The sequence below is a fragment of the Carassius gibelio genome, chromosome A11, assembly GCF_023724105.1.
Source record: "Carassius gibelio isolate Cgi1373 ecotype wild population from Czech Republic chromosome A11, carGib1.2-hapl.c, whole genome shotgun sequence".
Classification (NCBI taxonomy): Eukaryota; Metazoa; Chordata; class Actinopteri; order Cypriniformes; family Cyprinidae; genus Carassius; species Carassius gibelio.
In genome coordinates this window covers 330,831-354,360 of record NC_068381.1, presented here as the reverse complement: position 1 = coordinate 354,360, position 23,530 = coordinate 330,831, and the positions used below count along the sequence as shown (strand labels likewise).

Here is a 23,530-nt window from a genome sequence, read left to right as displayed (position 1 = left end):
CATGGTATTAATATCTAATCCCTTACTGTCTTGAAGACCAGACTGATTTGTTTTGAAAATCTTATATGAAAAATGTTAATCTGGTTGAGGAGATCTGCCTTGGGACTGGTCTGTGTCATCTTTAGTCGGTCAATCTCCATCTGTCCTGGAATATAGGCATTGAAGATGAGCTATGACTTAATCCTAAAATGTTAATCTCAGACTTTTTTCTTTTTCTTTTCTTTTCTTTTTGGTGGAAGTGGGTGGGTGTGGGGAGAGGTTAAGTCATAGTTGAAGTACTGTGTGCTTCATTTATACTGTTAGTACTGAATGAAGCCTGTGCTGTATGCAGGTGTTGCTTTTGAATTTGAAAACTTTGGGCATAACTTTATGTGTAAAAGTCTTAGAAATTGAATAAAGCATTATGACCTTTACTGTTATTCATTAAAAAACAAAAAACAAAAACAAAAACTTATGAGTTTTATTTTTACTTTTATTATGTAAGCCCAGATTCTTGCATTCCAACAGTGGGTTTTCATAAGGCCGACGCAAGATGAATCCACCATTTACTTTCCACAAAATCAAAGACTTCAGATAAGATTTCTGACAATTGGGACATGCAGCCACTGCACAGAGGGGAATATTAAACGCTGTATACACAAAACAACAATGGTAATGATGAAAACCTGCAAGCATTTAGAGGCTATCCTAATAGAAGGATCGGAAATGCTTTGTTGCAAAGAAACAAAAAGGATACAAATAAAAGCTTCTTTGTGACCCCCCACCCCCACCCAAAAAAAAAATACAGAATAAATGATGCATGGTTTAAAAACAAAAAAAGTATCGACGTCAGTTTAACATATGGGAATCTATTGCATCTCTAAAATACAGCTACAAACATATCACCTTACCCAGTTTGTAAAAAAAAAGTGCCTTAAAACATTTTGGGTGTAAACAAATTGTGGATTTGTGAGCTGAATATATAAACATCTGAACAAGTTAATACAATCAAGTCAGTTGGCCTACACTCCAAAAGAAAACAAGGTCTATGCACAGTTATGTACCATTACTGTATTTACAATACATTGAAGAAGCATTGTACAGGGACAAGATCAGCAGTATTCCTTACCATATCACACAACATCGTTTACAAATGGTACTCCATATTGCTTAGAAACATTTAGTAATGAATGTCAGCCCCCCCCCCCCCCCCCCCCCAAAAAGTGTCTAATAAATTTTATTTTGGGTTAATATATGCTTTTGTTTCTGTCACCTGAATGGAAATGAATATATTTTTGTTTCATTTTAATTGAAGGTGGTCCCTTGATGTCACAGAGCATAAAGTAAACAACATCCAGACATGTATGAGTGATGGACAGTGGTACATGCATCATTTTAGGCCACGATAGATGTTGCTGAGCGAATTGTCCACACCTAATTGTCTCCAGCAGGATCTAGTCATCTTCCTCATCGCTGTCCTTCATGGATATGCCTTGCATGCCTCCCTCTCTAACAGATGCTGTAGCCTCTTCTAGAATCAGCCTGTTTCTCACCGTTTCATACATCTTGCTGTTCAGAGTGGAGTCCAGCACACCTTGTAGCCGGAAATCACGATACTTTTTCTGCAAAAACAGAGAGCATTGTGGGAATAGGTATAGAGGCATGAAGTGGATCTAGATTGTGTTTCTTGACATTTTTCTTCTTTTGTCTCTTGCATGAATATGGTAAAGCACTGACCCCAAGCTAGCACTGAGTGAAAACTTACATGAAAATAAACCATGATGTTAATCTTTATTTCATTCTCATGCAAATTCCTGCAAATACTTGGGCAGTTTTGGATCTATATCTGTTCTGCATTCAATTCAGATGGCCATCTTTACACACATTAGTGGTCAATGGTGGTGTAGGTTTTACCTTTACAATTCTGATGAGGATTTTCAGCTGATACACGTGCAACTGCAGGTCCATACGGTCTGTCAGCCAGGTGCCCAGGAGATTCATTGTGCTGGTGTACCATTGCTGAAACACAAATACATTGTTCTCCAGCAAAGACAAACACACATCTAGATGCTGCCACGCACAAACACACAAGAACATCTACAAAAACAACAAACAGATACCAATTGATGGCAGCAGATCTGTGTCAAGAGAGCAGATTATGTGAATGAAAATCCTTTTAGTACAAGATCTAAAAATACTCACCAAACTTTTCGAGCACAATTTTGAATCACCAAACAGACTGATAAACTATATACTGAATACGTTTTATATATATATATATATATATATAAATTTACCTCAGTTTTACCAGTCATTTTCCTCCATATCTCCATATTATATAGTTTTTTTTATTTATTTATTTTTTTTTCTTATGGTTTTTGCTGTTTAATATTTTTAACAAAAGATTTCAATTTCAAACAGATCAAGTCATCAAATAATCCTGAAAAAAAATGCATCACGGTTTCCACAAAATATTAAACAGCAAAACCAGTTTTCAGCATAGATAATATATATATTTATGATGCAAATCAGTATATTACAATGATTTCTGAAGGATCCTACAACACTGAGGAATGCAGAAGTGGGAGTAAGTCACACATGTGTAAGTCACATGTAAGTCTCAAGTCTTAACCTTCAAGTCTCAAGCAAGTCCAAGTCAATTTTTGTGAGAATCAAGTCAAGTCAAGTCACTGCTTTTGTCAAGCAATTCAAGTCAAGTCATAGCTTGGGTCAAGCAAGTCACTGCCAAGTCATATAAATGTTTGATGATTTAACTGAATTTATATATTAAAATATCTTAAAACTACAGTAGTTATGGACTATGGGAGTTTTATTTGCAACTAAACAAAATACAGCTGAGTTGTTAATACAATTAAAATCTAAAATAAATAAATAAATAAATAAAGATGAAAACTGCATAGCCTAAGATGTAAATGTAACTGAAATTAGTCCAACATAAAATCATGAAAAGTATTTTGGTACAGCTGTTTCAATATACCTCATACCTGAAACCCATGAAAAAGTAAAATTCACGTAAAATGGTTTCTATGCCGCCTTTCAACATGCATCTCCTTTATGGGACATGAACACATCATTAAAGGGATATTCCACCCCAAAATTTTGAAATTATTCCCTTACCTGCATTTCATTCCAAACCCGTAAAAGCTTTGTTCATCTTTGAAACAAAATGTAAAATATTTTGGATGAAAACCGGGAGGCTTGTGACTGTCCCATAGACTGCCAAATAAATAACAGTGTCAAGGTCCAGGGAAGTATGAAAAGCTTCGTCAGAATAGTCCATCTGCCATCAGTGATTCAGCCGTAACATTATGAAGCGACGAGAATACTTTTTGTACACAAAGAAATAAAATATAACAACTTTATTAAACAAGTTGTCTCCTATGTGTCTCTCAGGCTTTTCACTCAAAGAGTAACACTGAAGACCGATTATTAGACAATGTACTGCGCACATGCTACTGCCAAAAAAGCTGACTTTCCTTATAAAACGTGAATAACCTTTTACAATGCATTCCACTTGAAAAAAAAAGAATTCTTTGATACTGCTCACAAACTGTATTTTAATACAGCCAAATTCTCCATAACCTGTTTTCACTGGCATATTTTTCTGTTTCTGTTGTAAAACAGCGGGATCAATATGAAAGCTCTCCCTTATGTTAGTCTGTGCAGAAATCCTGATTCATAGTCATGACGTCGTCAAATGAAATCAAATACACATACGATAAAGACAATAACTGTGCTGTGATTTCGGCTATATTTGCATATAAAATAGAGTTAGAAGTGACAGAATATCTTGTTTAACCTAAAGCGCTGCTCCTCTCAGCTGCTCACTGAACAGATCAGACGCAGAGAGAGGGACCTCATGCTCGTGTGGCATTACCTGGTGAGTTTTTTAATGTTCTGGTGGCTCAAGTGGTAGATCATTGCATTAGCAGAGCAAGGTTGTGGGTTTGATTCCCAGGGAACACATGTTAGGTAAAAAAATGTTAGCATGAATGCACTGTAAGTTGCTTTGGATAAAAGCATCTGCTAAATGCATACATTTAATTTAAAATATGGTTTGTCCAAGAAGTCGCTAGATTATACATTAAAATTAAATTAAAATTAAATTTATGCATTTAGCAGACGCTTTTATCCAAAGCGACTTACAGTGCATTGAGGCTATCAATTTTTACATATCATGTGTTCCCGGGGAATCGAACCCCCAACCTTGCGCTTGCTTGCTTGCTTGCTAGCGCAGTGCTCTACCAGTTGAGCAGTCAGTTAACTCAAGTCTGTGTCAATTTGTTCAAGTCATGAATATCGAGTCAAAGTCAAGTCTTTTATTAGTATTTGTCAAGCAAGTCTCAAGTACTAAAATTTGCGACTTAAGTCTGACTCGATTCAAGTCATCTGATTCGAGTCCCCCACCTCTGGAAGAGTGGAGTAATAGCTGAAAAATCCAGTTTTACTATCACAAAAAAAAAAAAAAAAAAACTAAAATATATTCAAATAGAAAACAATATTTCGAAATATTACTGCTTTTACTGTGTTTTCGATAAAAAAAATGCAGTATTGATGAGCATACAGTCTTTCAAAAAAATTAATTACATTGTTCACTTTTGACTGGTGGGAGTTTTCTTATACTATATTTAGCATCAGGTGTGCTAGATTCACTTGTAGAGAGATATGGAGCAAAAGAACTGGTAGAACAGAGCTTAAAGTGTTAGTTCACCCAGAAATGAAAATTAGCCTATAAATTCAAGTCATCCTACGTGTATATGACTTTCTACTTTCATATGAATCCAGTTAGAGTTATTTTTAAAATGCTCTTTGATCTTTCAAGCTGTTTGATGCCCACTCAGTGGTTGTTGCACTGCAGTGGTCCATGAGAAGTTGAATAAAAAGCACATCCATTAAACAAAAGTGTCTCACCTGGCTCCATATTCAAAACGTAATAATCACTTTAATCTAGCTTGTGCTGACAATTGCAAAACGGAAGCAGTTCCGAGGGAATGAAGTATGGAGCCAGCTTTGTTCAGAAGTGACGAACGTGGAAACTCATGCGCAAAGCTGACCTCACACGTCATTCCCCAGAACTGCTTCATTTATGTGAGCGCAAGCTAGATAAAAATGTTTATTACGTTTTGAATATGGATATTTAAAAAAAAATGCATTGATTTTGCTTTGTTCACCCCACGGAGCCATGTGAGACACTTATCTTAACGGATGAGCTTTTTATTAAATTTCTTATGGACTGATGCAGTGCAACACCAGCTGAGTGCATCAAACAGCTTGAAAGATCAAAGACAATTTTTTTAATAACTCCAACTGAATTCATCTGAAAGAAGAAAGTCATATACACCTATGATGACTTCAGGGTGAGTGATTTATTGATTCATTTTCATTTTTGGATGAACTAACCCTTTAAAGAGGCACTGAGAGTAAATTGGTGACATTACAAGGGGGGCTGTTCATAAAAGAGGTCCCAACAATCCCAGCCTTAGATGAAGTCCCTCTGTCACAGTCATGATCCTCACCCAAACCTCTCCCTGTCTCCACAGCTCCACCCAAGAACTGCTAATTGAAATTTTCGAATCCTATCAGCTAATTCATGTGCTCCTTTTGGACACTGATCATGAGAGATGTTGCCCATGTTAAGCCAGCAACAATCCTGCCCTCAGCCTGCGCTTCAAACCGTGGCACTTTCTGTCACATTGACGGAGAAACATCCATCTTTCCCAGCGGACATGTTGTCTTTACCGCAGTCACAATGAGCTTGCTAATGTAACCGTGGCTCAGGGTCTTTTTTTTTCTTAGTCTCAGCATTTTGCCCTGTACAGTTCTACTCACTGAACTCAAAGCACCTCCTAAATAGGCAGCGCACTTAGCTTTTGGGCTGCAGATGTTGGACCGTGGGGAGAATCTCGTTTGAAGTCTAATTGATTAGTTATGATCGAACTGGTCTGATGGTTATCTGAGCTGACTGAGTCTCAATGGTTTAGGTGCTGAGCAAATCGAGCCAGAGACACAGGAGATGTGTCTTCGGTAACTGCAGCACACTTGATAGTACCGTTATGAGGCCTTATGCATACAAACAATTAAAACTAAGAGAGAAAATGTTAGACTATTTCTGAATACCAGGGGTTTCATGTACCTATTGTTTTAGAGGGACACCAGTGACATGACTAACATATATCAAGAAAATACTATATTACACACACACACACATATGTACAGTATATTGTTCTGAAATCTAAGACCCCCTTTAAACCTGGCATTAACAATTTACATTTGTGACCCTGGACGACAAAACCAGTATTAAGTCACTAGGGTATATTTGGAGCAATGGCCAAAAATACATTGTATGGGTCGAAATTATCGAAAAATCATTAGGATATTAAGTAAAGATCATGTTCCTGCCTTCTGAATGTTCCATGAAGATATTTTGTAAATTTCCTACCACAAATATATTAAAGCTTAAGTTTTGTGTAGTAATATGCACTGCTAAGAACTTAATTTGGACAAATTTAAAGGCAATTTTCTCAATATTTTGATATGTTGCACCCTCAGATTCCAGATATTCAAATAGTATCTCGGCCAAATACTGTCCTATCCTAAAAAGCCATACATCAATGGAAAGCTTATTTATTTAGCTTTCAGGTGATGTACAAATCTAAATTTGTTCAAATTTACACTTATGACTGGTTCTGATACAGTGTCACATGTATACTTTACAATTATTATTTACACATTATTTTACAAATTATTTATTCATTTATGTTCTACTGCTTTTAATAATAATAAAAAAAAAAAAAATCAACCAATGCTCACATATTTTCCTTATTTGGAAAATATAATTTTTGTGTGTGTGTGTGTTCCACATGATATAAAACATACAAGTTGTTATATGATATGATGGTGTGAATTGATTAGATGAACCAAGTGTAGATATATGATTTCTGCAACAGTTTTTAGACAACTTTTTGTAACCTACGATGATCTTGCAGCCTAATTATCAAAATACATTTTTATGGACGTTCCATACAAAATCCACTTTGCACCTTCATTCTGAAAAGGAGTAACACTTCTGATGATGATGGTAAAAAAAAAAAAAGTGCACTTTCTCCTTGTCAAAAGCCTTGAGAAGGAAACATTACACAATTCGCTAAGCCAAATGTTTCATTGGTTAAGCAGTTTTATATGCGTTAAAGGGCAATCCACAGCTGTTTAAGAGGTACACTGGTAAAATTTTGCCACTAAGGTGTGTCTGAATAAACAAATGTACATTTTAGGATTTAATCTAAGCAGCCGAGCTTAGTGGCTTGTCCCTGCAGTGAATCAGAGCTTGGTGTTGCTCTGTGAGGGCTGGTGCTCTGTGCCTGTGAAAGATCGGGCAGCCGGGCCGCGATGGACCCCCACAGGGAGGCCAGACCTGGAGCAACTGCTCTCTCTCACACTCAGTCTTTCTCTAACGCTCACCCTGTATCTCCTACATTTGTTCCTATAATAGTGTGACCTCTCCGTCCTTTATCGTTTTAAAGGAATTAGTCACCCACAAATAAAAACACTGACATCATTTACTAAAAATGTGTCATTCTAAACCTGGATGATTGTTTTTTTTTCTGTGGAGCACAAAAGCAGACTGTTTTGAATATTATGAAGAATGGAAATTGGTTTTGTTAAAACAATGAAAGTCAATGGGGCCCATTTGTATTTTCCAGAATAACTTTTATAGTCCACAGAAGAAAAAGTTTGTAACAAAGTAAGTGATAACAAAAATAAAATTTTGGGGTGATAGTTTTTACCGAACTATCAATTCCCTTAATGACATTATTAACATGTAAAATCAAAAATAATGAAAATAATAATAATTTAGAAGTTCCACTTGTGAGAACCATATCAGATGACAAATCAAATGACACACAATGTGCACACTGGCGTGTTTTCTGATAAATCAGTATTTTAAACTCGCCCAGTAAGGACTTGTCCTCTTGGTCTTGGTTGTGAAATGAACAGTGCTGGCAGTGGGACATTGTTCTGCTGTCAGCAGAGAAACAGAAGAGTCTCCGAGAGCGTATTATGTACTGTGGCACTTTTTGGATATTGAGCAGCGGGAAGCTGGCAATAGCTGCTAGCCAAAACAGGAGTATCATGACTCTGAATGCATAATGAAAGAAGCGGATATGGGAGAGAGAAAAAAAATCTGTGATCATCTAACGAGTTCCATCTGATATTGGAAAGCGAGAGGGCTGCGTGTACATGCGTGTGTGTGTTGGACGCGTACGTTATGGTTACCGATACAACACACATGAACATCTGCAGGGCTCCCACACCTCTAGCAGGGAGCGCTGAAAGGCTGAGCGACCTCCTGCCCCCTGCCACACCACGCACATGCACAAGCCAAACTCCTAAGCTTGCGTTCACACTCTCATCTTTGACATGTTACAGGAAGCCATAGCGCCTAGCAGGGGGGCAACAAACAGAATTCAGTGTAAGGTTGCACATCCATCCACCCCCATTGCAGACACACACACACATGCTCGCGACTCGCTTTTAACGAATCCTGAAGCACCTGAAAGCTAGCGGCTCCTATTTGAGAACCAGGAGGAAGAAAGAGCTGGTAAGGGCCAAGCTCAGATTAGAAAAAACACACTCTTACAAAAGCAGGAATGCTGAGGAGGGGGCGGAGACTCGGTGGGGGGTAAAGGGGGGATTACAAGCAACCTGTGACTCTGCCTCTTTCTGCCCTTGCTGGTGGTAGTGGCTCTGTAAATGTGTGTGTGTGTGTGTCACTCGGCCTACTCTCAGAGGCCTAGGCTGTTTGAGAAGCGCTCCTGCTGGGACCCAGCTGTGTCTGCAATTAGCAGTAGGGATGGAATGATGATGGTTGCTAGCGCTGATGTTAATGCAAAGCGACAAGCCGGTGGAGATGAAAACAGGATGAGAGCGGTGCCTCCCCGTGCTCCCTGTCCTCTCTGTGCTCCTTGCGAATCAAAATCAAGAAAAAACACAAAAATCAAATGTCCAACCTTTCTACTAGGACTCATTACGTCCTTGTCTGTGCTTAATAGAGCCACCTCTCTCAGGCCTGCAGGACGTAGGGCACTCGTCCGTCTTGCTGGTCGGGCGAGTGAATCGGACCCCTTGCCGGGCCAGAGAGGGAGGCCCGAGGGCTGAGGAGTCTTTAAATCTGACTACAAGACATTATGCACTTAGGACAAAAGCTTGGGGTAATCCTACCTGCTTGCTGTTCACGGCCGCCACCGGCCCGTTATTGTTCGCATCATCCCTCCTAAGAGGAGGTCCATTGATGACTGAACTCAATCACCATGGTAACTCACACTGGTGACCCCACGCCTCCCGGTGCACGCTAGCTCTCCACCACAGGACCTTGCAGAAAAAATGCTGTGTAGGAAATACGCGAACCTAAACGCAGTCCACCAACATGCTGCTGCGTTAGCGTCCTCTCTCTCTCTTTCTCTCCAGAAATAGGTGCTTCTGAATGGCAGAACTGAACATAAAGTTTCAGGCTCAGCAAGCGAAACGGCTTCAAACTGCTTGCAATTGTGTTGTGGATACAAAGAGAACCCTGCTCGGGATTTGCACGCCTCACCAGATCCTTAAGTCCTTACTGTTTCTGAGCAAGCTCTGCTATACTTTTAAGTTTTTAATGTTTTTTTGTGTGTGTGCAAATTAAGGAATAACCTACTGAACGGAACGGTTTCTGGAGCAATTTTTTGGGCGGGGTCCAAAATGAATGAGCAGATCAAGAAGTATAATGGCAAAGAATGCATTTCTGCTATGGAAACCAGCACTTGTGTGTGACAGTGTCCAAACAGGTCCTTTCTTTAGAAAAACATGCTCCGAAAGAAGGAGCTTGTTGAGATGAACTACTCGGCGGGAATTACAGCCTGTGATCGTGTCATTGAGTAAACACACAATGAAGAAAAAGGGATGAGGGATAAAAACGGAATGGGAGAAAGAGAGAGAGAGTTTGGTCCGAGGGCAAAGTGAGCCATTCTGCTCACAAAGGAACGCTTAGGGGAGGATTGAGCCGAGCAGGAATGAGGAGCATAACACTTGTGGGGTTCGGCCTCAATGGGGGGAACGAAATGGAATAAACCAGCGAGCACTTGAGAGCCCCGCGGTGCACCTGAATGGATAAGGGGTGGGAGGGGGGTGGAGGGGGAGCGCAGAAGGTGAATGGGCTGCTTTTTTGGGACCAATTTGTTTCTTTTCACTCTTTTCCACTGCCTCTGTGCTGACAGATGTACAAAGGCGGACCCGCGCTGAGCCTCTCGTATACATGAACCCGCTAGCAGATGTCACTTTTGTCAGACAAGTTAATCAAACAAATGCCACCATACCTCACTTATATGTCACAGGGAGAGCAAGAGATGGAGAGAGAGCCAATAGACGGCTAATAGAGCCAGTTGAGAGCCGCAGTGCTCGAATACACTTCTGCTGCTGCACGTTTACTTTGCTAAAATCTCTAGCCGTTAGTGTTGTTGCTGCGTGTTTATTTAAATTAGTCTCGGCTCACAATAAGTGACAATGAAAGCACCTCGGCCTCTGTAATTAACAGAAACCTGAACCACTAACATCTGCCCTGCATTCTGAAAGAGCCAAACCCTTTAACATATTTTGAACAAAATCTGGTCCCTTTTAGCCTTTTAAAAAAAAAAATTATACTGACCTACTAGCATTCAGATTATTTATCTAAATCTCCTTTTTGAATTGGTTTACCTCTAAAATAAAAGGATTAACTGGGGAGAAAAACAATAAGCATGCTTCCGCATCCCATATCGCATGATTATCTAAATGCAATCAGAGGCTTCAGTGAAATAAATAAAATGAAAACACATTTTTGGTTGTTGTTGTTGTTCTGGATATCATAATCAACAATCAAAAAAACATTTTCAAAACAAAATTGTTATGATGGGGTTAAACTGGATAAAAATGTTGACAATATGTATTTTCTTCGTCGTGTTTTCTACACGTTTGTGGATCAAAGTGTTCTTCTGCAAAACAAAATTCAAAGCAAAGCAAAAATAAAACATATAAATTTAAAAAAAAAAAAAAAAATAAATAAAAATAAATAAATAAAATATAAAGCAAAAATATAAATATATATATATAATAAAAAATTAATTGCCATTTAGAATAAAAACTTGTTGCCTTGATAAATTTTTTCCCCTATTTTTCTTACATCACAAAATGCACAGTTTTACGTTTGTGTGCTAGCTAAAGTTGATTTATCTGTTCACTTGGGTCAGACAGACCTGCAAAGTGGTTAAGTGTCCCAGACAGTGAAGTGCTATTACAGGTCTGTGAAATGCAACACAAGCAGCAGCTCAGTCTAAACCCACCTTGTTTTCCAGTATCTCTAACCCTACTTGTTCCTTGCAGAATGATTAAACCGCATTAACTGTCACAGTAAAGTGCAATCTCGACGATCTGATAACTGCCAAGGTCAACGGGAATACTTCAAACCAATCAATGAGGGTAGGCTGCAATCTCTCCCAGAAGCAGATTAAGTGTATAATTGACGTGTGTAATCTGCCGTGTATCTGAGTCTCTCTGCTGGCACTTAGACACGCATGCATACACACACACACACACACACACTGAAGAGCCTGGGCAGGACCGCGGCATCAGTGAAGCGCTGGATTTGGAGAAGGCTTTTTTTAATCAATGATCTATGCGCTCCGCCCCAATCTGACAGATGAGCCCTCACGTTAAGCACAGCTGCCTTAATCCTGCTCTCCTCAGCTGTTCTTTCAAGAACTGGCAGGCTGGCGGAGTGAAATAGATTAATTTTCTCCCCCTCCCTCTCCATTTCTGTCCCTCTCTCTGGTCCTTTTTCTGCAATTTGACAAACTTTATCCATCCACTGGCGAATGATTTGGGTCTCAGCAGGCAGCTTGAATCTGGAATTTGGCCTTCAAAAAAAAAAAAATCACAATCTTCTTTTTAATTAATTGAATTAATTACATTTATATATATATCGATCTTTTTTTTTTCAAATTGAATTAAGATAACTCTGTCTGAATATGTTAATAAATTAATATTAATGCATTTTAATTAATCTTCATTTATAGTTTAATTAATCTTAATTTACCACAGCCTCAGAAAAGTTAAAAAATTTCATCCATTTATGTGTTAAATAAATACATGAATGAACTTATCAATAATTAATCAAATGATCAATTAAGTTCTTCACTGTTTCTTATTAATTACTAGTATAATTTAACTCTCCATCCTTTTATGCATATCACTGGACTTAAATTGTATCAATTTTTCTTTGTTTTCATTTTTAATACCTAATCCCATATGGTCGCTTTTTTCTGCATTATGAAATAAAGATATGAAAGCAGGGCACAGCCATATTTTGAATTAGTCAAACAGCAGGTATAATCTTCTTACTCTAGCCAATGTGCCATCTCTGTCTGTGAGAAATCAGCATCCTTGACCCCAGTTAACCCAAGCTTAGCGTGGGCCACATATATTTCAATATGACAACCATCCAATAACCACTAAGCAATTATACTACACCCACCTAACAGATCATTTCAAAGCGGATTACTTAAAACAATCAAAAATGAAAAAGTGTAAAAGGGGAGGAGGCCAAAATAACAAGTGAAAGCAAGATTTCGGCTGAAATTAGAAACCACAACACAGCATGAATGATGAAGAAAACAGCCCTTATAGAGACTGCAACTCCGGTCAAACTAAATTATGTAGCCTTTTAGTTATTAATCATTAACATATTAGTCAAATTGTGGATACATTTGTCTAAATTATTTCAATCTCACTGTGTAGTCTGAATAAACCAGAAAAGATGAGCCAATATAAATCTGACCAATATGAACAGACTAACATGTATTAACTGAATAGTGACAGTCATTTAACAAGAATCTTAACTAGCTATAATTAGAAAAAAAAAATTGTGCTATGCTTAATTCAAATGTATTACTTAAACATTTATATTTTTTAAATATTCATGTTAGCATTACCTTCCTTTTATCAAATGTGCTTTTCCAAATCAGCAAAATGTGAATGCTGCTGTTCTTTTAAACCAATTTAATTAGTTCCATTGACACTATAATCTCCTCTTTTTTTTTTATAAACTGAGTGCTGTTTTTTTAACAGGGTGCATGTAGCAGGTTTAAAACAACAGAACGCGGTGTTATGGCTTATTGTGGAGGATGTTATGACATCTTTAACAAGTGAAATGACAAAATAACAAGAAAACATTTGAGCAGGTTGCCTGGAGCCCCCAATAAAGAGCGGTGCTATTTCAATGGCTGTTTAGCATAACAGTGAGGACCAGAGTGTGTGTTAGCGTGTGTGAGACAGAGTGAGCATGCATGTGTGTATGCAAGCACACATGTTGTCGTTTTTCAACTGACTACGAAGGCCCGAACACTTCAGCGGGTGGAGAGGGGAGATGTGTGCCATGCGTGCCCATCTGGGGTTGAAGTTGGTGGGGTGGGAGGTTGGGGAGGGCGGTCTTGTTGGCTGGTGGTGTGGATGGATGTGTGTAAGTGCATGTAGGAGCTGAGTCTCTGGGGACATGGGCCATGCTAGTAGATGTACAAAGGAAGATTATTTGACTCTGAATAACGCCACTTGGCATAATGTGACAAAAACAACTTGACAGGAAGGATAAGTTTCATTTCAGGCGCAGAGAGATAGAGCAAGAAAAGAGGTGGAAAAACGTGAAAGGAAAATGGAGAAATGGAATGAGAGGGTAGGTGAGACAGGACAGATGGGGATTTTTCTTGTTTGCATTCAAAGAAATGAAAGTAAATTCACAATGCAACTGGAAAATAAGCAACACCATCTCATTCCAAGCAAATAAACAAAGTAATAAACACGGGATCTTTTCAGACAACCCCCACACTGTAAAAAATTCCTGTAAATTTACATGGAAATTTAACAGCAAATTGCTGTTTCCATGTAATAACAGCATTTTGCTTTTTTTTACAATGCATTATGGGAAGACTTGTTCACTTCGGGTTGCGTGGTCGATCAACAACAATTTGACACTGTTATTTAACAGTACTATACCCTATTTTCATCCAATGAGCACAAGGCGCCAGTTTGGAATATCAGATTGAGGTAGGTTTGCAACGATTTATTATTTTATTATCTTTAAATGACCTATTACTTTAAAATATAACATCTTAAACTTCTAACAAAGCTTCTGTGATTTAAATCAGATGCCTCAATTAAATTATGTGTTTTAACTAACGTTATAGGCAAATAATTGGTCAACCGATCCCAGACTGCCATCATACAGCCATCTTTATTACACAACACAGGTAAGAATCCCTAATTTTCATCCAACCTGCATATTTTACCAAACTTTATCCACGTAATGTGAATGGGAATGAACGAAATCAATCTTTTTTTCTTTTGTGTTATGTGCACATTTCAGTCCATGAGATAGAGACATAGACAATAATTTATCTGCCGGTATAACTTAATTTGCCGCTCCGCGCTTAATTTAATCGCCCTTTTAAGTAGCCTAGCCTACTTATAAAATAACAATATAAAGATCCAGTGCATCCAGTTAGTGAACGGTTAACATTTGCAGGCACACTCATAACATGTGTGTAGGATAAGTTAGTCAAGCATACACATGAATAATGAAGTTTGAGTTTTGAGTGTTTATGAAACGGGCACATGTACAATTTATTTATTTATTGTCAGTAAATGGTAGTGAGGAACATTTTAAATTCTTGTAATTACTAGGTCAACAAACCGCTGCTGGCTTGATCGCAAAAAAATAATAGCAGCAACAGCGTCTTGCACTGCATCTGTTTCAGACATTTTAACGAAAATCTATGGCTTCGGTAGTTATTAACTAGATAATTCAGTATTTTTTTTTTTTTCTTGTGTCATAATGTTAACGTGCGCATTCAGTCCATGAGAGACATCTAGAGACATAGACAAATCTGCCGCTCCGCGCTTATTTTAATCGCCCTGTTATCAATTTAGGCTACTTATAATTAAAATAGCAATATCCAGTGAATCCAGTTAATGAACAGGTAAGATTTGCATGCACATTCAAAACGCGTGTGTAGACTACTGCCAAGCATGCAAGTGACTTATGAAGTTTGAGTTTTACGAGTAAAACTCGAATTTAATTTCGAATTACGAGTGTTTATGAAACGGGCTTTTTTGTAAGTAAATGGTAAGTGAGGTATGAACAACATTTTAAATTCTTGTCTAATTAGCCACTGTAAAGGTGCCTTTTCAAACCGCTGCTGACTTTATTGCAGCTACTAATAGCAGCAAGTATCACGTTAAGATTAGTCAGTTGTCTTAAATTGTTATCTTTGACAATAGATGTCTGCCACTCCTGCTGACCTCGAAAAGATGGGGAACCTGCCTGTGAGTCCTCGTTTGATCCTGCTTGGTAAGTATATCATATTAGACATGTCTGCAATTTATTTTACAAAAAAAGTTTTACTATTATGAAAGGATTCACATTTAAGTGCTTCATTCTAGAGTTTACTGTCTTTGAATCATGTTTTATTACACTGTGCTGGTTTGAATTTGAGGACATTTTTATTAATCAAAGACAAGTTTGAGTCTTTACAAAAAAATCACTACACTTTATTGTATTGTACACTTTTTTTCCCTCTCGGAGGCTGGCTTAGCATTAAAGGAGAACTCCGGCGCAAAATCAAAAAAAAAAAAAAAATCCCAGAGAACATTCGACTTGGTACCAATGTGTTACTACACCCGAGGTTCATCTTGCACCGGAGTTCTCCTTTAAGTTAAAAACAGATTAAAACAACCTTTCTTTTTCCTTTTTTTATTTTTATAGAGATATTGTAGGTTTTGTTAAATTGTAAGACATGACATTGTGTGCATTTTTTCAGGTTATAAAATAATGTACTAATTTCTAACTACCTTTTCTACACCAAACTCTCCAGAGATCATAGAATAACCGTTAATTTATCCATTCCTTTATGATCCAGGTGTTAATCCGGGCCAATGGATGAAACAATGGATGATCAGCCTCGAAGGCCGAATAATCTGCGAGGGTGTGCAGCCAACCTTTATCTCTGGACTTGCTGCATTGTTCTCTTCGTATTACATTTTTAATTTGCAGTACCAAGAGGAAGCAGCATCCACACTAGAATTCCTTCAAAGGTAACAAGTTTGGACTTATTTTATTTATTTCTAATTAATATGTTAGTATTAGTATGGTGACAATAGAATCCTCAAGCCTTCCTTACTTTCTTCTTTGAGCCGAACACAGTCGGAGTTATAAAGAGAAAATAATATTCTGGCTTCCCAGCTTTGCAATGGCATTGAATAGATCCCGAGTTTTTGAAGCTCCAAAAACTGCATCCATCCATCATAAAATCCATACGACTCCAGGGGGTTAATGAAGTGAAGCGATGGTTTTTTGTAAGAAAAATATCCATGTTTATAGCTTTTATCAGCTATAATCACTGGCTGCCAGAAACAGCCGTACGCGAGTTCCAGATAGAGTCGAGTTCCGGCAGAAGAATGACCTTTGACCCGACATATGAAATCTTATATCAAAGTCCTATTCTTTCAAAACGTCTTAAGCCCTATTCGGACGGGACTAGCTTCACAGGGGGACGTTAGAGAAATTTATGCTTGACAGATGTACTTTGAGATTTGAATCCTGTCCGAATCTGCCATGTCTGTCTTTTTCTCACACGACCTCTGTAAAAATTCCAGAGCAAATGACCTACTGTTTTTCGTCAAACTCGAGGGTCCTCAGATTAATCTAATCCTGTCCAAATGCGAATGTCTGTGATTGCCAAAAAAGTTTTTTTTCCAAAACGCTTTTTCTTGTGTGTTTTAGTCAACGTGAACTACCATAAAATCTCTCGCCGGTATTCAAGTTTCTGCTTTTTGCGCACCGATAATGGATGTAGATGTGACGCATTCGTCAGTTCAAACCTAAGCTTTCGCTACGTCTTCGCCATACGTCCTACGTCATGCGTCAGGTCAGAGGTCACCCTTCCGCCAGATCTCAACTCAATTATGAACACGCATATGGTCATGCCATGATTATATTTTATGAATTTATAAAATAAAGATATCTTTCTTAAAAAAGGCATGGCTTTCCTTATTAGACATTTATTAACCCCACTGGATACATATCGATAACTTTTATGCTTTATTGATGCGTTTATTGGAGCTTCACAAACTTTACAAATCTGGGAAGGATGTTATGCATTATGGCTGGAAGAAGAAAGCCATATACACTTATGGTTTGAGGGTGAGTAAATTATGGGATAAATTATTGTTTGGGATTAACTATTCCTTTTAAATCATTGTTCACTGAAGATATTATCCTCTTATTTTTCAGACATTTTTGCATTTTGATGGGTGTTTAATTGTATGCACTGAATAGTACTTGACTAGTATTTTTTTTATTTGCCTATTTTAGTTTACAATAATTGAGCAGAATTTATCTGGTGTTGTATCAGAATAATAAAAAAAAAATACTAACTTGTCTTTATTCCTTTTTTGTAATCCATGACAAAAATAATGTGCAGGGTTATAATAGCATTTAGAATTGAAATTATTGGGGTTTCATTGTAAAAACTAATACTGTAAAAAAACAGTTAACTACTGGCAGCTGTGGTTGCCATTATCATACTGTAAAAATACGGTGTGTTACTGTTTTTGAAATTAACAGCTAAATACTGTTTTGACAATTACAGCATCTAGCTGTTAAATACCAGGCTGTAAAATTACAGTTTTATACTGTAGTTGTCAAAACGGTATTTAGCTGTTAATTTCAAAAACAGTAACACACTGTATTTTAACAGTATGATAATGGCAACCACAGCTGCCAGTATATTACTGTTTTTTTACAGGATTATTTTTTACAGTGCAGGAGGGGAGAAAGAAACCCAAGTAAAACCAGTACAAGCTGGCGTATAGTAGCAGATTCAAGCAGCTTTTTTGTAGGACACTCTAAAAACCAGAGCTCATATGTTTAAAGCATCTCATAGTAAGACTACCGATCCATGGTCAGTGGAAGTCAACACTGAACAACAATCAGGAGTCTTACTTGAATTGTTCACATATGACACGAGGAGCCATATTCACAAAGCATTTCAGAGCGGGAGTGCTGTGTTCAGTTCACAAGAAGAGACATCAAGCAAACTGGCAGGAAAGATGATTCCAAGATTGGCACTCCCGCTCTGGCTTTCTTTCTGAATATAAACACAAGTCTTTAGCCACACAATGCAAACACACTTCTCCAACAACACACACTTAACAAACTGGTCTACAGACATCACAAAAGGATTATAACCAACAGGATGACCTGGTCATCCCTTAAGACAGTGTTCTCCATTGTGTGCCCTCCCCTTCAGTGTTACTTATTCAACTCCTCTTTTTTTGTGCCCTCAGTGTTTCCCCTCATTCTCTCCTTTTCTCTAAGCCTTTATCACAATAAGCCTAAGGTTTGGAGGGCTTCTCTCTATTTGGATCTCCTTAGTGGGAGATTTACTCTGGAAATAGGGCAGTTGCCTTTCTAACATCCCCATCCTAACTATCAGCTAAAATCAACAAAAAAAAAAAAAAACATCCAACACACTCTGATAGTTTTAGTATATCCAATTTGTGTGGTTTCTACAGAAGCCCTTAGAGGAAATGCATTATTTTGTGCACTTTTTCATGATCTTGTCATGAGTTGTTTTCTTGTGATCACTACTTTTACAAAAAAAAAAAAAAAAAAAAATTGTGAATTTTTTTTCTGGTTAGCTACAATCTCTAAAAGTCATTTGTCACACACACATGCAGATTTTCTAATGGCAATAAAATAGACCACATGTTCAGAGTCACTATAAGTATATAAACACTATTTGTGACATCTCAAGCATCACTGTAAATGTTACTAAAAATCTACACTACTATAAAAAAATAATTATTTTACATTATATATATATATATATATATATATATATATATATATATATATATATATATATATATATATATATATATATATATATATATATATATATATATATATATATGTATATACATATATTTTGCATTTTTTAATTAAAAAAAATTGTAATAGTATTATAAAAATTTTAAATACTCATATTCTATTGTAATATATTCAAATGTAATTTCTTCCTGTGATGGTAAAGCTGAATTTTCGTCAGTCATTACTCACATGATTCTTCAGACATTTTTTAGCTGATTTGCTGCTCAATAAACTATTTTTATTGTTAAAAACAGATGTGCTGCTTGATATTTTTTTACATTTTTTTTTTTTTACATTTTTAATATATATATATATATATATATATATATAAAATAGTTTAAAAAACATTTATTTGAATTAGAAATCTTATATGAAAAATGTCTATATTGTCCATTTTGATACATTTAATGTATCCTTGCTGAATAAAATAATAATTATTTTATTTTTCTAACTGACCCCAAATCATGTGTTGAGATCTAGGGGGATTTTTGAATACCGAGATTACAAGGAAATTGTGATCATGACAAAACAAGCCTGTCCACTTAGGGCTTCTGTATATCTCTATCTAGGGCTATGTAAACATCTGTAGATTCTCAGTTTCTCTCTTTAACTGCAGTTTGTTGTAGGTAGCTTGAACTACTTAAGCATATACATCTGCATGCCCCTTTCTGTGAGAACACATCTTAAGATAATCCTCCTCAAAAATGTTGCACTAAGAATAACGAGCAGAGAAAAATAACAGTTCACAAAAAAAAGGGAATAACGAGCAGAGCAAAGGGAATATTACAGCCAGAACATTCAGGAACACACACAGCACTGCAGAGTGGAAAGGTTAAGCTAAAGAAGCAGTGCAAGAGAGAAAGTTGAAGTCAAAGATTAAAAGATCGAGAAATTAACTGAGAAAGAGAGAGAAGCAGGGTCTCAAAATGTGACTTATCCCTCCTAGCTGGCTGTTATGTCACATTTTGGAGGGCCTCCCCCTTCACCGAAGGAGAAGACAGCCATTACTTACATCAAACAACCTTTCTATATACATCTCCTCATTGACCTTGTCCCGCAAGACATCCTGAGAGTGACGAGCGAATGTCACATAGCTGTCGGCAACATCCATCCCAGGTTTCTGCAGATGAAGAAAAGAAAGACAGAGATAGATGTATACCTGCTTAATGTCATTTCAATATTAGCATACAACAACTCCGCTCAAAAACCTTGTTAACTGCCAATATATAGGCAGCATCCTAAACATCATGGAACCTGCTTCTTGCAGTATTATGGATCTATATTTTGGCCAGAAGCAACATTTAAAAGATAAAACACCTAAATTATGGACTTGTCACTTCACACACTTGACCGACAGATGAAAAGTGTTTTCTTTCTCATTTTCTTAGACGTCTAATAGGCAAAACCTGAGGTGTGCAAAATGAGCTGTCATTGTCATGATTCTACAGAGCGGCAGGATAACAATGCTATTTGATTAGTACGACTCTAGTCAACAAATAGCAAGTGAAAAATCAAGCCAAAAGTAAATCATCTGGGGTGTTTTGCACCCCCTGCTCAGCCCCAGTGGAGAATTTAACACTTCCTTAGCCAGCGGGCATATGAAGGTCATCAGAATTGGTAATTTGTCAGACGCTGTAAATTGAACTTACTTCACACATCTATGGGTCCTTTCAGAGAGTGCAAATGAGCAAGTTTGTCAGACATAATTTATTTTGTGTATTAAGCAACAATTACCATGGAAACATAAGATTTGCTGACCCTCAGATCATAAAGAGAGAGTGAAAGAGAGTGAGAGGACGCTTCTGGCATTCGCTGTCAGGGTTTTAAATTAAAAACCCTTGCGTCATGACCAAATGTGTTGGCAGTTAAAGGAAACTCAGTGATGTGCCCAGCGGCATCTTCACGATGGGCTTTTGTCGCACAATACACGAAATCAGACTGTCTGAGGGGTGACCGCTTCACAGAGACCACTCTCTCTCACATATATATATAAATGACCATTTGGTTAAGAGATGACCATCAATGCAGGCCATGGCAATTACAATAATAGTGTAACATGCTATTAATTCATTATTTAGATGATATGTTAAGGTTTCATGTCTACAAGAATTTTTTTTAATATAAATTGACTAATGAACAATGAACTGATCGATAAATCAATAAGCATCAGAAAAATCCTGTTGTCACTTACAGGTACGTCCACATATTTTGAAGCAGCTTTTACCTACAAATAAAATGGACATAAAAATGTAAATTAAAATAATAACTTAAAAATTAATATTTTTCTTGTACAGTATTGCAAAGTAAAAATATATATAACATTAACAAGTTCTAAACTTAAATTAATATAAGATTATTATATATATATATATATATATATATATACATTTTGTATTTGAATTTGTGCAAAAAAAAAAAGTTCTTACTGTAAATGACAGGAAGGAGGAAAAAAGTGTGCCCTCATCATAACGTGACAACTTTGCCAGAACACTCTCTAGGATCACAACAAACTGTAAAAAAAAAAAAAAAAAAAAACGGAAGAAAAAATTTAAACGTTGCCCTTCAAAATGTGGAATTATCATAACTGATTATTATTTTTATGTGAAGAATTTCAAGAGATTTAATAATGAATGTAAACCAACAGTAAGTTTTATCAAATTAAAATCTGCTTTTACTTTTTTAGGAAGTAATTCTATGTAGATTAATAAATGAATGGGAATTTAGGAATATTGTATTCCTTGAATGCTACCTTTGCCACAAGTAAAGTAATCATTTCTTTCACCGTCTCCTCGATGAGATTGTCAATTTGCGAGTGGTACTGTCTCTGGAAAACAAAGACATAATGAGCACAAATCGCAACAAGATTTCTTGAGCTGTTTGTGGTTTTCACCTGGGATAATCTGTACAGACTCAGTCCCTTTGTCTCCATTTACCTCATATTAAATACATCTGGGTAATTAATTCAGTTCAGATCATTACCTGTCTCAAGATGCTACGGATATGAGATGTCTCACTTCTAGCACATGTATATTCAGAAGAAGCTACCACATATGGTAATATAATCAAAACAATTTAAGTGTCACAAGATTGGGGGAAACTGCCAGGATTGCTAATTATACCTTTGGGACATAAAGGTGAGAATTCAATTGAATTGTTAGCCACACTTACCCATTCTCTAACAAACTTTCACAAGATTGAGAAAAGGGATGAAAAGAAAGGTACGACAGACAAGGTGACAGTGACAATTAGAGAGCAACAGAGAGAAAAAGAAAACGTCTCATTCCAGCTCACAGTCAAATTAAATTCAACTTCTGAAACAATGGAAAACTGCCGTGCTGGTGAATCATTCAGATCTACAGCAATAAATGCATTTAAATTATATATTTACAATAATAAAGAATATCTGTGTATACACATAAAAAAAAAAATCATATATACCTACTGTATATATTATAGGGTGGTGCACATGATGAATTCATGCATTTTAAAAGACTACAGAATAAGGGATTTAACAATTGATATTCAATCATAGATGTTTACAGATCAGCACAATATGGGGGTGTTTTATTGGAAATTGTGGCAGAGAAAGTGTAGATTTGCAATGATGAGAAAGAGAAAGAGAACATGAGAAGGTGTGGAAGGATTTAAGTAAGAAGAGAAAGATACATTTGTTGGTGCGGTCTACCTCTTGGCTGAGCTCCATGGCACATAGTTTGGCCGACTGGGCCTTGGCGTCCACCATAACATTGAACATGGTGCATATGGACTGAGGTACACGAAAGTCTGTAGTGCGTGGACTCTTCTGCAACTTCACCTCGAAGGCTGCTCTGGTCCTGAAACAAGAGAACAGAGACTGAACTCTGACTGGTGGCTTTAACAATTAAGAATGGGGTAGGATTGCCCAAAAAAATGAAAAAAAAGTCAGGAAATAAGACAAAATATATGCCAGTAATTGAGAGTTTCTGTGTTATACTCTAAGCAGCAACAGCAGGCGTTTTTAGTGGTACAGCAGTTATAGCCAAAATATTTATTCAGCAGAATCTTAGCTTTTGAAATGACTGAGATGCAATAAATAAGAGATTTTTTTTTTAATATAAATTATTAATTTAATTAATTATTTTCAAATTCTTAACATATTAAGTATTTGTGTGGAGTGGAAGGGAAAACGGAACAGACTTTTTTACAAAGCCATATCATCTTCTGAATCAGCAAATTACCATGACGTTACTTACAACAGTTTCTCAAAGCACTTCTAATCACGTCTTCACTCACAGCAAGCGAGACAAAGAGTTTATCACACCTTAAGAGTGACTGGAAGAATGCAGCTAAGAAGACGTCCTGCTTGACATCCTCAAAACACATTCAACAGAAGGAGTACAGATGTGGGGCGGCACACTGAAAATCAGCTAGCCCTTTTCACTTAGTCCAATAGCAAAACTAACAGATTTAACAAATTAATATAAAATGAATTTGATTTGCCTATAAAGCAGCTCTACAGAGTGCAAGAGTGTTACCATTCAACTTAATACAGCTCCAGCCTTG

General features: G+C 36.9%; 1 protein-coding gene and 1 long non-coding RNA gene across 2 annotated transcripts; one reads left to right on the top strand and one right to left on the bottom strand.

Moving 5' to 3' along the window:
- Window positions 1-451: 451 nt before the first annotated feature.
- On the bottom strand, window positions 452-23,350 carry LOC128022808 (calcium-dependent secretion activator 1-like). The gene is made up of 9 exons (XM_052610596.1): window positions 23,289-23,350; window positions 22,674-22,821; window positions 22,157-22,171; window positions 21,738-21,812; window positions 21,415-21,498; window positions 21,180-21,212; window positions 20,001-20,108; window positions 1,894-1,998; window positions 452-1,601 (listed from the first exon to the last, which is right to left on the bottom strand). The coding sequence occupies exons 1-9, from the start codon at window positions 23,348-23,350 to the stop codon at window positions 1,434-1,436; spliced, it is 798 nt and encodes a 265-aa protein (XP_052466556.1). The 3' UTR covers window positions 452-1,433.
- Window positions 13,887-16,209, top strand: LOC128021913 (uncharacterized). The gene is made up of 4 exons (XR_008185813.1): window positions 13,887-14,103; window positions 14,244-14,306; window positions 15,337-15,406; window positions 15,975-16,209. It is a non-coding gene; the product is annotated as an uncharacterized LOC128021913 (long non-coding RNA).
- Window positions 23,351-23,530: the final 180 nt, after the last annotated feature.